The sequence below is a fragment of the Balaenoptera musculus genome, chromosome X (assembly GCF_009873245.2).
Source record: "Balaenoptera musculus isolate JJ_BM4_2016_0621 chromosome X, mBalMus1.pri.v3, whole genome shotgun sequence".
Lineage (NCBI taxonomy): Eukaryota > Metazoa > Chordata > Mammalia > Artiodactyla > Balaenopteridae > Balaenoptera > Balaenoptera musculus.
In genome coordinates this window covers 8,352,921-8,369,971 of record NC_045806.1, presented here as the reverse complement: position 1 = coordinate 8,369,971, position 17,051 = coordinate 8,352,921, and the positions used below count along the sequence as shown (strand labels likewise).

The window sequence follows — 17,051 nt, the reverse complement described above, 5'->3', positions numbered from 1 at the left end:
ACTAGAGGGGAAACCATTTTGGAGTGTGTGATTCGACCTGACGAAGATAAGGGCGCTTCTACAGTTCTTTGAACATTCCCGTACAAGATCGTGATTCCTGGAATGCTTGGAAAATGGCTTGAGGTGTTCAGTTTTAACCAGCAAATCTGTTCTGTTTCATCTTTTGTTTAAAATGTTGGAATTCATAAGAGTTGCTTTGCTACTTCAGGAAGCAGTGTGGAGGGCAGCGCCGTCTCGTAGAACTCTCGGCGGTGACAGAAATGTTCTGTGTCTCTTCTGTATGGCAGCCACGAGCCCCACGCGGCCTTCTAGCACTTAAAACGTGTCTCCTGTGACTGAGGAACTGAATTTTAAATTTCATTTCATTTTAATTTTTAAAAATTTGAAGAGCCGCATGAGGATCCATACTGAACGGTGCGAGTGTAGAGCATAATTGCCAGTCGGTGTATGTCTCTGATTTTGAATATTCCATTATATTATCGCCCTACATATCTAAATTTTGATTTGGAAAATGTGACAACTATTACTGTCTCTAAGTGAAGATTACCTCCAGGTAATCCTTTGATTCCCATCCTCAATGCATGCTAATTGTACAGTTTTTATATTATAGTGACACTTTACACTTTTTTTCTAATTTTGCTGCTGCACAGCTTTGTTACAAGGCTCTTGCCTTCCAAACATCTCACCATCCAAGAGCCATGTATCTGGCAACGAGTAATAAGCATTACTCATTAATTTCAATAAGTAAGATTCCAACCTTGAGTTTTCTTTCAAATTGTTTTCAATTTAATAAAACCACACTTCACCTGAAAAAAAAAAAAGATAGGTGGTTATGAAAATGCAGCCTGGAAATTAGCTTGTTAGATTGCATTTTCCTTTGCCTTTTCTAATAAGTGAACTGTGTGCATTTTCTGGTTAATTGGAGTTGTTATTGATTGAGGTTGGGCTCTTCAGATGATTCAGACCCAATGTAATTAAGCACAGGAGAGAAAAATGTACATTACAGCTAGCTGAAGCCCAAAAGTAAAATTAGATAATTAACTAATTTTAAGTCAGCAATAGTTCAGGTACTATTAGACTCAAAAGAGGACCCATTTAATTTGGAAAGTCACCACAAGCCCCCTCTCTTTAAGGGTTTAGGGCTTAGACATTGAGTTTTCTCTTTGACCTGCCTGCTCTTTGAATGCAGTTAATCTTTGATAGAATTTCAGCAGGAGCTGCCTCGATGGTCATTTCTATTTTATTTTATTTTTGTTGTTTCTAATTCTTTTTCCTTAACTTTATAAGGCTCATATCTTCTTTGCTGTTTGATTGTATTGTTCGTTTTTGTTCCTGCTAAAGCCAGTTGCCCCTTTCCCTTCACCTTTTCTTGGTCCAAATATTTCTCCAAAAAAAGTACGTATGAACTGATTTCTGCTTGGAATTTACCTGCAGGGGGCCCACCAAGATCCAAAACTCACATCAAAGGGAACTGAAGGAAGGAGGTGTGTCTGGATTAAAGCAGAAGAAAGGGAAAACAAACTTTAAAAAAATTAAATTTTTCCTGATTACAGAAGTAATTTATGGTTTTTGTAGAAAAATTGGACCTTCATACAAACAGATGTATCTTCCTCCTAGTTTTTTTTCTATGCACATTTATGTATGTGTGTTTAAATTATTTACATGTTATGGTGATGTGTAATATTCTCATATGATATAGTCTTGGTCTTAAATTTTACTTTATCACATTTTCTCCACTAATAAATTTTCTTCTAGAGCATCCTTTTTATCACAGAATTCCTTCAGATACATATAGGAAAATTTATGTGAGGTCCAGTTTCTCCCTGTTATACATAATGCTGTAATCAACATCTTTGAACATATCTTTCCGTGCATTTTGATGACTCTCTAGGGGTAGTTCCTAGACATGTATTTGCACCCTGGAAATAATTATGCATATTGAAGCTCTCACCAGCAAGGAGTGAATGATAGCAGAGCAGATTTCAAATGTATTAGCGACATGGGAGTGGTTATGGTGAGACGAGAATTTCCTTGAGGTGGTCTACTCAACTTCATCTGTGTCTTTTAGCTTCATTGCAAAGACATAGCACAGCTTGTTAAATAATATACTTTTGCTTTTTTACGGATTTAAGAAGTCTTTATGTATAAGTTTGGGTTTATTAGTGCATTTATGATCAGTATTGCTATTTATTTCAACCGATACTTTGAGTCTTGGTCATTAGTATCTAGTGATTTTTCTTCCATATTTGATTCAGAAACGTACAACATTGGGTGGCTGACTAAGCCTGAGTTTTAATTAATTAGAAATGCTCTTTTCATTCAATTTTTATCAGCTTTGTTACACTATGTAGTGATAGCCGCATACATCTACATGTATTTTGTCCGTTGCAGCCATCTGCCACAGTTAGGCAACCAGGAAATAAAATAGTCTCAGAGTGACTGTGGAACTTCCAGAATAACAATCCAAAGGTCAACATACTTTATTTTGTTAGGAAGAATATGTAGACATAGTAAGCTTCATATTAGAAGATGTAAATATACATTAACAAAAAGAAGAAGGGATAGCCAGGAGCAGAAAGGAATGGTTAGAACGACAAAGCAATATAAGGCAATTTAAAACAGGCATAACCGCATTATTACCTCTGAATTTCCAAGACAACACACTTCACTGATGGGTGTCCATAAGTCTCATTCTGAGCCATCAAACAGATGCTATGTTGTGATTAATATGCCTGTCCATTATAGAAGACTACGATGAAGATGATTATGTTAAAACACATGTTTGGGCATTTAATACACAAGTTTCAGTTTCTTATAAAATTAACTTATGCAGTACATCTCATACCACAGTGAGTAGTCTTCAGAGTCCAAAACGTGACATTTTCCCTGTAATTCAAAAAGTGATTTGAATATATATATATATATGCATATATATAATTTGAATTATTATAAAAGGAGAATTATTTTGTGCATGGCTTTCCTAAATAGAGAATCCTCTTAGATCAGAAAAATTGAAAGCAACTCCAGTCTGACTCCGAAGTTTGTGTTCTTTCCAATATCACACATAGTCTTCAAGTAACATCATTCCTTACACCCTTAAAATGTTTCTCAGTAGGAGTAAACATAAGGGCAATATTTTCGTGAGCTGTGGAAGGCAAAGTATGGTGGAGGCATATATTTTGGAGAATACACCAGGATATATATTTCTATCTATCTTCCTATTGGATTTTTTTTTTTCAGGAAAGTCATTGACAAAATAATTCTCCTTAGTCCTGGCCATAGAAGCTTTACATTGTTGGAGGAGAAAGTTTGCTGGCATAACATAAATGATAGGGGTCCTGATATTGATGTCATGACCCACTAATCAATTGTGACCCACAATTGAAAGAAACTAGCATAGAAATAGAGTGTATCATTCATCTAGAGATAGATGGTTCCAAGGTTGGTTAATTCAGGGACACGATGATGCCACCAACGACCTAGGGGCTTTCTGCCTTGCCACTTGCCCCTCCTGGTCACAAGATGGCAGACACAACTCTAGGCATCACATCCTCAAACAAGTAGATCCAAAGACAGAACAGCACTTTTTCCTAGCATGTAGTATACATTTTAAATTAGAGGGTAATTCTTTTCCCCAGAAGCTCCTCCTCTCCTACTAGACTTCCCTTTTGGCCTCATTCATTGTTTAAGTTCCACCACAACCAATCCCTAAACCAGTCACTAGCAAGGGAAATAGATGCCACATTTGGTATGGATATGGTATGCTATGGTAACTGGAGGAGTGAACATTCGTTCCGTGGGACAGGGGAGGGAGCTCCTCTCTCCTGAGTTTGTGGAAGGCCCGATGCTCGGATTAATTCCAGCGCAGCCAACAAGGAAGGAGTGGTGAGGAAAGCTGTTGGACACCTAGCTAACGATGTCTGCCACGTTTGCCAGGGCATTTTGACTATACTTCTGTCATAGTGTTAATATTATTAGACCTTCTCTTATCATTATCTGTGAGCTTATTTTGTCTCTTTGGTAGATTCTAGATTCCTTAAGGATGGGGACTTACCATTTTTATCAGGACACGGAATAGTGCCTTGCCCTAAAAGGTGATTAATAAATATTTACTAAATTGATTAGAATTGGCCTATGCCAATTGATTAAATGCTTTCCTACTTTTTTATTGAATCTAAATTCTTTAAAATCAAGTTATTTGTTTGAATATCAACACCCTCCCAGTAAAGTTATGTTTATTCATTCCAGAAAATGATTAAGGGGCCTTAATCATAAAGGTATTGGAATAAAGTTACTGTGGGTACTGTGTAATATAAACCCTAAAAAGACTGTTTACAATTCTGTTTGGGTGTAGGAGGAAAAAAGGATTCAAATATAAATATAAGTGGGAAAGAAAACTTGTATTGAGTCCATTTTATGCATCTGTTAACATTTTGAAGACTATACAGTAGAATTTATCATCTTAAAGATTATGAAGTGAAAGAAATGACTTGTATATAAAATCACTGTGATTCTCTATTTAAAGCTCCATTTCATAGAAGTTTTCTTAGGAAAACTACCTCAATAATTTAAAATTCAGTACATTATTATACGTACCACATAATTTCATCAAAAAATCACTTTCAGTAGAATGAGCTCACAAGACCAGAGTTTGGTTACTAATGTGGTGTGAAGTGTAAAGCCAGCGTTCCAAGTTTTAATTTTTTTTGTAATAGAAACATCTCTCAAAATCTTATCTTTTTTAATGTAAAGAATTCTTCGTATAAACTTCCCTTCTTTTGGTTCAGGTTCAGTGACTATACGTGTTCATAATTTTTCACGTTATCAACTATTACAACTACAGTATAAACTTCTGTTTTTTAAAAGATTTGAGATGGTGTAATTATAATTTTCTCCAAAAAGAAATATAGTCCTCATTTGCCTGCAGAATGGTCAATTTGTAGGTGTAAATGAGCAGTTCCTATCTTATTCAAGTAGAGCCATTTATTATATCTTCTTTCAAGTGACATGAAATTTTAAGTTTAATTCAACATAAAGACATGACTGGTTTTTAAAACATTTTATTGTTTGCTAATGGTACTTTTCAGTTACAGAATTTGCTAAGTGATGGTAGGAACAAATCGTTGTGTTCTTGTGTCATTCTGAAAGCAACTGGAGTACCTACTTCAGTTCTCTTCTCATTTTCTGATCTTTTAATCCTGGAGGAAAAAATAGCAAAAGGAGCAAGTTAAACAATTTACAAATATTCCTAGTGAGTATCATGTACAGTCACACATATGGCTTCAGTTTTGCCAAAACAATATTACAGCCATTGAAGTTGAACTCTATAATTTTAAAACTTTCTTTGTTATCTCACTGCCTTTAGATATGAGGTGTCCAGGATGGAGGCCCCTGCCTTCAGAACACTTAAAACTATTATTCAATAATAAAATAACAATTGCTGCCTTTTGTTGAGTACTTTCTGCATGCCTGGCACTGAACTCATCACTTTATTTTATTTTCCATAAGACAACTCTAAGAAGCTATCACTATTTATACTCTAATTTTATTTTATTATTTTTTTAACATCTTTATTGGAGTATAATTGCTTTACAATGGTGTGTTAGTTTCTGCTTTATAGCAAAGTGAATCAGCTATACATATACATATATCCCTATATCCCCTCCCTCTTGCGTCTCCCTCCCACCCTCCCTATCCCACCCCTCTAGGTGGTCACAAAGCACCGAGCTGACCTCCCTGTGCTATGCGGCTGCTTCCCACTAGCTATCTATTTTACATTTGGTAGTGTATATATGTCCATGCCGCTCTCTCACTTCGTCCCAGCTTACCCTTCCCCCTCCCTGTGTCCTCAAGTCCATTCTCTACGTCTGCATCTTTATTACTGTCCTGCCCCTGGTTCTTCAGAACCCTTTTTTTTTTTTTAGATTCCATACATATGTGTTAGCATATGATATTTGTTTTTCTCTTTCTGACTTACTTCACTCTGTATGACAGACTCTAGGTCCATCCACCTCGCTACAAATAACTCAATTTCATTTCTTTTTATGGCTGAGGAATATTCCATTGTATATATGTGCCACATCTTCCTTATCCATTCATCTGTCGATGGACACTTAGGTTGCTTCCATGTCCTGGCTATTGTAAATAGTGCTGCAATGAACATTGGGGTACATGACTCTTTTTTTTTTTTTTAATTTTAATTAATTAATTTATTTATTTATTTTTGGCTGTGTTGGGTCTTCGTTTCTGTGCGAGGGCTTTCTCCAGTTGCGGCGAGCGGGGGCCACTCTTCATCGCGGTGCGCGGGCCTCTCACTGTCGCGGCCTCTCCCGTTGCGGAGCACAGGCTCCAGACGCGCAGGCTCAGTAATTGTGGCTCACGGGCTTAGTTGCTCCGCGGCATGTGGGATCTTCCCAGACCAGGGCTCGAACCTGTGTCCCCTGCATTGGCAGGCAGATTCTTAACCACTGTGCCACCAGGGAAGCCCCCACATGACTCTTTTTGAATTATGGTTTTCTCTGGGTATATGCCCAGTAGTGGGATTGCTGGGTCATATGGTAGTTCTATTTTTAGTTTTTTAAGGAACCTCCATACTGTTCTCCATAGTGGCTGTATCTATTTACATTCCCACCAACAGTGCAAGAGTGTTCCCTTTTCTCCACACCCTCTCCAGCATTTATTGTTATACTCTAATTTTACATGGGAGTTTTAAAAAGTTCAAACTACCTACCCGAAGTCACCTTTCCATAAATAGCTCTGGCAAGGTTTATAAAGTTCATGGCCTTAACTATTAATAAGGAGATAAATAAATGCATTTTCTATACAAAGAGGGAACATGTACCTTAGAGTAGAATAATCAACTATTGGCACCAGCTTATTTGGGATACAATCAATTTTCAAATATGCTCTGTATTCTCCACAAATATGCCCATAATTTTGAAGCCATATATAACATATAATTTTATTGGAAAACTATGGTATTTGTTCTTAGAGGCTTGAAAATTATCTGATTTAGTTGCTTTCTCTCTTTTTAAAGAAGGGAAAACACCCATAAATTTGAAGTGACTTGTGCAATACCATCTCCTCTTTGGGTGGAAAGCTGGAACAGGAACCCAGGTATCCTGACTCCCCATCCAGGTCATTTCTACCTCACTCCTCACTTTCTCAGTAGAAGATCATCGATAGCATTTATAACTTGGAATTACATTTGAATTCATACATGCAGTAGAATTATATAATCTCATATACACAGAAGTAAGGGTTTATATATATGGATAATGGTCACTTATTTTATTGACTATTTCCCACTCATTTGGAAGAGCTTTCTGTAATGAAAGGATATTTTGTGCTTAACTGTGAAGACTTCTTGCTAAAAGCTTAATCTATAGAATCCCAGCACTGAAAATGGAATCTAGCAATGTGTCTAGTTTAGCTTCCTCCAGGTTGGATTAAAAACCACTTTAGACAAGTAGTCTTCTTTTAGGTTTTTAAAGAGATTTCCCACCTACCTGTTCAAATATTTGCATCCCCTCACTGTCAAAAATTACCCTTTTTAAAAATCTTCAGTGCCATTCTAGCCTATTGTTGCTGGTCAAACCTTTGAAAGATAAAGAGAACTAATATTCCCTTATAGTGTTGTCCTTAAAATTAACAGGTTTCAATAATATATATTCTGGTAGGAATTCAAAGTAGTTATAGAATTTAAACCCACCGCGAAAGCTCCGGTCTTAATTACTAAGCCATGTAGATAAACTCATTTATAATAGAAACTTACAGTACAGGCTTGGTCTAATAGAATCATCGAACTGTTGCTACTGAAACTCTAGGCCTTGGATTGTGTGGGAATTGAGAACTCTGGGGGCTAGTCTCGCTTTACCATTCTCATAGGTGTTGCGGCGACTTCACGGTGTACTCACCACTTCCTCCCGCTTGGTCTTGTCTGTTGCTGGCCAAGCCTCCAGAGGCAGGTCAGGAAGCATGGGGGGCAGGGGCTGCATGGGGAACATCGGAGGCAGAGGCGGCTGGGGCAGCAGGGGCGGGTGAGGCTGCGGCTGGACGGGCTGCTGGGCGGGCGCAGGGAGGTGTGGCTGGTGGGGTTGGCTTGGAGTCGTGGAGTGCTGGCCAGGAACTGGCACCATGGTTTGCTGGGGGACCGCGGGCTGCTGGGCTGGCACCATGGGGAAGTGGTGATGAGGCGGCAGGGCAGCCTGCTGGGATACCACGGGAATGATTCGGTGGTGCAGCCGGCCACCCATGGGTTCGTAACCGTTGGACGGGTACTGGTGAGAAACAAAGAGTCGGGTTTACCATCAGCCCCACTGACTTCCAGCCGGAGAAGTAGCAGTGTTTTCTTTGTCATTATGACACTGTTAGTATTTATTCATTTTTTCCTGTGCAAGAATTTCTAACTGTGTATACAGATATGACCCTTTACAAACTAGACTTCCCATTAGTGTCTATATGTGGCATAGATATGTTACCTCACTTAAAAGGGAATTGAAATGCATGCTTAATATCTTAAGGGAACAAAGAACAAAAAAAACCATCTACGTACCGGGTGTCTTATTATGTTCTGGTACCACTTCAGAGGGGTAAGCACCTTAGGAGAAAGAGACATTAGAATACATTTGTTTTAATTTAGTTACATGAAACATACACTCACTGATGCAGTCCCGTCAATACAGACAACCTGAAAATATGAGCTCTATGGAAGAAAGAATAAGGTAAACATTTGTCAGGTGCTCCCTATGTGTGAGGCTCTACCTTACATCCATGACACACATTTTTCATGTTTTCCCACAAACTCTGAGGCAAGTATCATCACCCTCACTTTTACAGACAAGGTCAGGGAGAGTTAAAGAGGTTCCTGAGCTTGACAGAGGTTACAAAAGTAGTGAGTCTGTTTAGTTCCCCGGCTCCTGCTGTTCTTTGCAAGAGAAAAACAAAATGGAAAATTAATGTGATATAACATTAATTATATACTTTTTTGATTTGATGTCACAATGAAAAAGATAAAGGAGGCAGAAACACTGTCCCTCATCCTAGAAACACAGGTTTTCAGGTCAAATATGTCAACCTTTTAAGGTTTAACAAAATCTTGCCTCAAATTTTTTTTGACACTTTCCCTCAGTTTGTATGAGTAAACAAACTCATGGATTGTCATTTGAACCTATGAAAGAAGGAAGAGTTTCCTTCCTTTCTAAACAGTATGTATTCGGTTCACGTCAGGTCCGGGGACTCCTTCGTGTACAACATTTGATATCAGGACAACGAACAATTCTTAACCTTGTTCAAGTTATACTTAACAAAGCGCCTTTTATATTGCTTAATTATTTTGCTCCCCAAACAACATTTTGAAGTGTGGGTATTATTCTTATTTCCCCTTTTCAGATGAGGAAACTAAAGTTCTAGAGAGAGAAAATGATTTGCTCAAGGTCACATGCTTAGTATGGGGTTGAGGAGAGCCTCAAACCCGATTTCCAGAAATCTCATGCTTTCCATTGCTCTACAGAACGTCTCACAGACCACTTGGTCACTAATATTTCAGTAAAGACAAATGAGGGAGATGCATAGAGTATGAACATCTTAGAAGCAGGAGTTTTCCAGCTGGAAAGGATCTTAAATAACATCTTACCTGATTCCCCATGTTTCACAGGCTGGGATAGAACAAAGCTGTTCAGCCAGAGTTCATTTCTGCCTTACTGTGCAGTTCCCCTGAGTGGTAGTTCATGATGGATACATTTTATAGCCATATAAGAGGAGAAACTGAGTCAGAGAGGCCAGGTAGGAGTGTTCTGGGGCAATGCAAGCTTGAGGTGACCCATCAGGGCTTAAACCAGGAAGCTGGTAGTGAGAACTGAAAAAGTGGTACTGAGAAACATCTTGAATGAAGAATCAACACACTATTCTTTACAGAGCCCAGGGCATTGTTAACTCAAACAATGGTCAAAATTAGAAAAGAGAAAAATTACCTCATAGCTGAAGTTGATATAACCAGGGTGCCCAGGATGAGGTGGTAGCTTTTATAGGGAGGGGGAAAGGAGAAGATAAAGAATGAGGGAGAGGGAGAGAAAGAAAGAGAGAGAGAATATGCAATTTTCACATTAAGAGAGACTGAAGCTACTTTTTAAAAATCTATATAGTGCAGAATATATTTGAGGTCTACTTTTAGTTTGAACATGTACGCTGTGTAGGAGAGGAGCCCTCTTATTTTAAAGAGGTCCAGAACAGCTAAATGACCTGGGAGCAGAAACCAGCACACATTTATCCTCCAGTGATCTTCAGACACCCCTCCATCCATGTTGTCAATTAATCCTACTCTACCCCACCCATCATTTCACTTCTTGATGAAACTGTCGACTAAAAATATATTCACAATCTAAAAGTTGAGAGTTCTGTTGTATTCGGCAGAAATTTTTAGGACTTCAAGCCCAGGAGGCAGCATCTCAAGTAACCCTGAGAAAACTGCTCCGAGGAGGCGAGGAGGAGCGAGGATATATAGAAGTTTTGCAACAAAGGGCAGGTAGTCTGAACGTCAAAAGATTATTGTTAATTAACGAAAACCAGATATCTCAAGTTAAGGAATTTAGCGCTTTTCTATGTATGGGAAGATGCAAGAGTCTGGGCTCACTTAAATCCTTCCTTTGATATGCACCTCAGCTAGCTGGGGCCAGTATCCTGTGTTTTCACATCCTGAGTTCCCTCAGGTCTCACCGCGGGGAGTGGCTGCAGTCTGAAGGCTGCTAGATGGCAGGTATTCTTCCCTTCCTGAGTTCCCTCAGGGCTCACCCGCTCACCTGGCTGCAATCACTGATGACTGTGACATCCTTTGTTTGCTGATATGGCAGGCAATATTCCATTTCTCAAGACTCACTCCATGTTGGGAAGAATGATATGTTTCTCTTACACAGTTACAAAATACCAGCAAGAAGAGAATTGTCTCACAAACCTTTCCTTATAGATCAGGAGGTGGATAAGTGCTTAAGTACCAACGAGATTACTCATAATTGGCATGCAAAGTAAATAGCACATCAACAACAGCAAAACAACTAAGTGCGAATTATCGATGAATGTGAAAACAAGATGGGTGTGGTAAAGTGGAAGCATTATAAATCCCATGGAAAATGAAAGAGTTGATTTATGAAGTTTTGGCCGATTCTTTTTATTATTCTGTCATCTTTTTATTATTCTGTCAATGTTTCTATGGCAGAAACATTTTAAAGCTCAAAATAAAGAACAACCTGAATAATTCTCTAAACCAGGACTCTCTGTCTTTTCAAAAGTGGAGGCCAAGTAATTGATGCCTGCATTGTGGAATTCTGGCTGGCCCTGGAGTGTGGGAGAGGGGGAGGAGGGAGACTCATGCAGATCATCCCCCCTCAGACAGCCAGTTGATTAAGGCTCTATTCTCTTGAAATGCTCATATTTCATAAGAGGATGTATTCCTCTCATCTGAATGTGAATTATTTTAGTTTTAGTTAACTGCCTTTCCTCTGTCTTCTCGATATAAGCCCTCAGAGAATAGGGGTGTTGAACTGAGGAGTGGAACAGAGACTGAATTTGTAATGCAGAGGCCCTCAGGGGACTAGGAATTGCCTCAGTGTAGGGTCTCAGGAAGACAGAGCACAGACTCTTGGTCTTATGGGTGAGAGAGGAAGAGAGGAAGTAGATATTCAAGCTTTGCTGGCTTCTGGTTGTATCAACTGCTCTCTAGGCCACCGAAAAGCAGATGGATCCTGCCTTGCCTGCACGTGACCTAACCTCTTCTGTGTCTGTGTTTAGAGAGAATTGGTCAGACTTCCTGGTCCTTGGTACATTTGAATGTAAAATATATCCATATGTATTGAGCATAGGTTGGATTCCAGACAACCACACGGAAGTCATGTGCTTAACAGGTGCACCCAAAAGGACGAGGCCTCTCAGAACAGGGAGGTGGGTGAAGAAAGGAGTTCCTAACACAAAATCTTACCCCCTGAAGGACAACGGCAGTGGAGTTTGGAGAGCACGAAAATATTTGGACTCTTGTGAGAAATTGGGTTTTAGAGAAAACTGACATTTTTGTAATATTCGCCTAAGGCCGATTAAGTACTTTCTCTGGAGACCTTTCAAGGGTCCCTTGCAAAAGTTTCCTCCATCTAGAGATGGGTGACGTTATTTACAAGCTGAGTGTCCCATTAGAATCTCCTGGGGTGCTTGTTAAAATGCAGAGTCCTGGTCGCCACCCCAGCTGTACTGAGTCAGAATCTTTGGCATCTGGGAATCCATTTTTTTAATAACAAGTTTTTCATAGTGTTTCTTAAACACAGAGACATTTGAGGATATCTGATCTTGTACTGTTTTAAACCCTAACGTTTACCAAGTGTGGGGCAGACTTTTATTTCCAAGCTTGTGAAATTGGACATTGACTTATGAAGGGGGTGTTTTACTCACGGGCATAGAGAAGGCTGCTCCCAGGAGGCAGGCAAACAAAATCCAGGTCCCCATTTCTTGATGGCCCTGAAATATAAGTCAACACCCACTTTTCTTATCTCTTCTCAAATATGGACATAATTGATGCTTCATAAAACCCACATAACCCATATTAGTCTGTTGCTAGTAAAAAGGATAGGACCGTTCCTTGTGAGGTTACTTCATTCCTATATGATTTCCAGTTCTGAACCCATTTTATTGTTTCTGGAGTTACAGTGGTAATAAAGATGCTTTTCATTTAGGTTGAGAGCTGAACAAGTTGTAGGGACACAAATAATCTATCATTACACGACTTTGCATACCATTTTCCTATACCTATATAGCCTGTAGAGTCATAGAAGCTAAATGTAGCTTATAATTAATGATTAAAAGAATAGAGTAGGCTCTAAAAGTTGAGGAGATCATCAAGGTGCACAGTATCTGATAGTTTTAGAACCAGGAGGCACAGAAATGTTTTTTGGTACCGTCCACCTGAGCACTGCTACTGTTAAAAACAAAGACCAATCATCTGAGAAAATAGAATAAGGAAGGAGTGGAATTTAGTTTCAGGTGTTCTGACCCATAGGACTTCAGGCAAGACCCTCAGGTAACATACCCCTGAGCTCCAGATGTGGAGCAAAAGATGTGGTTGAATGGAAGGGAGGGGACGGTGCTAATATTCTGTGATTATTCCATGAATATTGAATGACTTTTATTTGAAAGATTCCATATTTAGTTACTGACATCTTCCTTTTGTTTGACACTGCACTGTAATTATTCCGCAAATAAGACCCTTGGAACATGAAGCAAAATAAGCCATCCTAAAATACATTGCTTAGTGGTGTAAATTATTGACTAACTTTGAGAACTGTCAGAAGAAAGGCCTTAAATTTTGCACAGGAAGAGAATATCAAGTGTAATAATGCTGGCTATGAGAAGTACACTGACATTTTTACCTCCTAAATCTGTTTTTTAAAATTTGAATTAATGAAAAAAATCATTCAGTTGATGGTTCTATTTGATGGAATTAAATGAAATGTTTTTCCAAGAAATGGATCACAGCCTGTGAAAAATTATTTTTACCTTAATTGATAAGTAATTAAAATAAATATTTTGCTGTGAAATTTGGCCCTGAAAAGTGCTTTGGGATTCTGGACCTAAAATTTAAAGAAATATAGACAAACATTTTGCTGCATTAGAAAGTAATACAGTTCATTTAAGTAATCAGAGTCTAATTGGCATCTTTTGAACATGAAATGCAGAAAAAGAATAAGTATGATAGAAAGGATACCAAATTATGAATAAAATCCACATACCTTTGAATACACGTACTCAGAGTAAGTTTCTTTCTGAAACTCAGGGATGCTTGATCCTTTAGATTTCTTCCAACTAAGAGCTCATTATATACCATTCATGGCATCTAGAACAGCCAATCAGGTTTCTGAAAGAAAACTGTGTTGAGTATAACTGAAAATCCCTGCATCATGACTTTTAGAAGCTGTGATCAAATGTAAGGCTGTATGTTGTGATTAGTGCATATAGAGTCTTTCATTATAGGCAATAATAGGTTTAACAGGCAAACAATTTCATCAGGCTGTCTTTAAGTCAGCAAATTAGTTGACTGCACATGCTGATATATTCAAATTTACTGTTAATAAGTGGCTATGTCATTGTCTGTTCCCTGGTTCTAACAAACATAACCTTGTTCTTTACCAAAAATATGTTAGATGGTTGAGTTTCTAAAGTGTAATCAAAGTGTTCTCTAGGGTTCCCTAGCCCTCAGATCAGGATAAATTGATTCAAATCCCCATTCTGGTAAAATCGCAAAGCTCTTGCCAATAATTCTCTGAGGGATTATAATTTCAGGATCACCACTGCTCTATTTTCTACTTGCATTGAAGGTATTTTCTCATTTCCTGTGATTATTCCTTTATCACCATTCTGGTGTCCACCGAAAGAGGATAAAGTCCCTTCTCCTTGGCCCCATCCTGCAACCCATCTGCCATCCAAGCACCCACGAACTCAAGGTTATCACAGTAACCAAACTTTTACTCATGATCAGAAAGACAAGGCAAGGAACATATCACATACCACACCCCACACTTAAAAATGTATTTTGATTCCTGCAAACAAATGTGTATCACAGGAAGCATTGCCCTGGCTCCCACACCCCACATAGCAGCTCAGCCTCTCTGAGTATGATGACCTTTCTTAGCCCGCACCCTTCTGGCACAACCCCACATTCTCTAATAAGCAAGTCCGAATTCTACTCTCTTTTTTTTTTTTCAGAGTCTCCTTACTGTCCCTTTTGCTGTCTTGTCCCCATGTTCTCAGCAGCCTCTCCTTTGCCTGAACAACAAACCAAAACCCTGCTCTCTCTAAGAGGACCTCCGATCTAGCTGTTAAATTCTTTGACACTTCCACCTTAGTAAAGCATATGGATTTTTATTTTATTCTAAAATATGATCAATTAAAAAGCAAAATTTGTGACCAGTGATAAGAGGTAGTTGATGAGTAGTCTATCAATATTAGGTCAATAGAAGAAATACTCATTACATACCCAGATACTATTGGCAGTATAGCTGGAACTTTTTGACTATTTAAGTAATATTTTTAAAGTTTGTTCATGTACATATATTCTTTTATTGATGCTCCACATTGGCTGAATTAAATTCAAGGAGAAAATATCCATGAAAGGCAATGTAGTATTATTAAGAGCTGGAGGTTAGAATTATGTGGGTCCTGAACCCAGCTTCACCGAGGGTTTAGGGACCATTGACAAGATACTAAGCCTATCTGAGCCTCAGTTTTCTCATCAGTAAAATGAAGGTAATTATAGAACCTACCTAAGAGGATTAGTGTGAAAACTAGATGAGAGACATCTCTGGGGGGAATGGAAAATTATCACCTTCCCCAACCCCATCACTTGGCACACGGTTAATGTTTAAAAAATGCTAACAAATAAGATTCTAAGATGATCTTTGAGGATGAATTAGTAGGGAATGAATAGCCATCGTGAAGAAAGTAAGGTAGACCTTTCAATCAGAGAGAGAGAGAAATTACAAAAAAGAAAGTGGAAGTTTATGACATGCAAAGTGTATGAATGAAAGGGAACATAGAATATGGTCCTAAAATCCAATTGTGTCCATAGTTTGCATTTATTTATGGGTGTATTTATTGTATATCAAAGGCAAGAAGGATTCCTTTTGAATGAACTTGCAAAATGGATTTTAGGAGAATTGCTCTCCGCTTACTTGGAGGGAGAAGAGGTTGGGGGGTGCACAGCAAGGAGGTAAGGGAGAGTAGGAGGGAGAGGAAGGAAAATGTAGATCATATTATATGCTTTTGCAATCTTTTGCCCTATTTTATTTAACTACATATATTGAAGTGCCTGAAAAGATTAAGGACAAGTCACTGGTGAACTAATAGTGGTGTTGTGGTTTTACAAAATTCACCTCATTACTTTGCCTTACCTTTAGACAATGAGAGAGTGTCATATATTTGGCCACAAGGATCAACGAAATGATCCTTTGTTATGGCATTAATTTCTCTGGTCCATTGGATAGTGAGTCATTGCCAATTCACTATGGGCAGTTGTTCAGTGTGATGGCAAATACAATAGAAATGATGGGGTTCTTTCTATTTATTTTTCCCCACTGCATATCCCGAGTCACAAGGTACTAAAATATGGATCTCTGTGCTTGAAATCTCTTCCACTAATGTAGGTCCCACATATACAATTTAAAAGTTAGTCAATGTTTTGGGGGGAAAAATTCAATTGAAATTTTTTCCTATAAGCAGTTGTTTCATTTATGAGTAAGTTGACGTCATAAAACAGAATTTACTAGATTGACTACTTATTTTGTTGTGTAGAGGCTGTAACATTTCCAAAGTATTTGTGTTATTGTTTTCCTTACTCTTTGACCTCAAATATTTTTTTTTTAAATCACTATTTTAAAAATGGATCACAAGAATAAAATATTTTCCTCTATGGCAGTATCTCTGGAATATCTGTGGCAGAATGACCCCAGAATGTGTCTTTATTCACTTATGCATTCATTTCAAATACATATGTTGAATACTTAAGAACCTAAGACCATTTGTGTTACTTAGGAGACAAATACATGCATGATTTCATTGCCGTTTCTAAAAGCTTTTCTCCAAAATGATGAGTGAAGAAATGCCCTTATGAATTATAGGTTCCCATTCTTGCTTAATGGGAAGAAGGAAGGTCCAAGAAAGGGTTATAAAAATATTACATTCAGACACCTTCTGGCCCAGAAACAGCTGCTCTAACTCCCTCCTGATTCCTGTGGGATCAAGCAGGGCTGCAAAACATGCAATTCATGTGGAAGGACCTCAGGCTGGGATTTTAGCACAAATCAAGAACCAGACGGTCCCTGCCTGCCAGTGGTCAGAGATGAGGAAAGTATAGGTTAATTCCAGGCAGCTAGAATCTAACCTACAGCTGTAACACCTCCTCGCTGTGTCCCAATCAACTACTTTTAATAAAGAGAAGCCATGGTAGTCAAGAGCCAAAGCACCCTTGAGCTCTGAGAGGAAGCATATTTTAAATGTCTTCACCTCCTGCAATGCCTGGCCTC

General features: G+C 38.5%; 2 protein-coding genes across 11 annotated transcripts in view; one reads left to right on the top strand and one right to left on the bottom strand.

Moving 5' to 3' along the window:
* The window catches only part of ARHGAP6 (Rho GTPase activating protein 6), a 264,909-nt gene that overhangs the window by 120,850 nt on the left and 127,008 nt on the right, over positions 1-17,051 (top strand). The gene's annotated exons all lie outside the window — the stretch shown is intronic.
* Positions 5,054-13,817, bottom strand: AMELX (amelogenin X-linked). The gene is made up of 6 exons (XM_036840659.1): positions 13,764-13,817; positions 12,430-12,495; positions 9,972-10,019; positions 8,555-8,599; positions 7,917-8,279; positions 5,054-5,198 (listed from the first exon to the last, which is right to left on the bottom strand). The coding sequence occupies exons 2-6, from the start codon at positions 12,481-12,483 to the stop codon at positions 5,193-5,195; spliced, it is 516 nt and encodes a 171-aa protein (XP_036696554.1). The 5' UTR covers positions 12,484-12,495; positions 13,764-13,817; the 3' UTR covers positions 5,054-5,192.

What these genes read in the sequence shown, in the direction of transcription:
- AMELX (XM_036840659.1), bottom strand. Translation starts at nt 12,483, where the DNA reads ATGGGGACCTGGATTTTGTTTGCCTGCCTCCTGGGAGCAGCCTTCTCT. An exon ending in GAGCAGCCTTCTCTATGCCC is followed by an intron (nt 10,020 to 12,429) that starts GTGAGTAAAACA and finishes TCCCTATAAAAG; the next exon opens with CTACCACCTCATCCTGGGCA. An exon ending in ATATCAACTTCAGCTATGAG is followed by an intron (nt 8,600 to 9,971) that starts GTAATTTTTCTC and finishes CTTTCTCCTAAG; the next exon opens with GTGCTTACCCCTCTGAAGTG.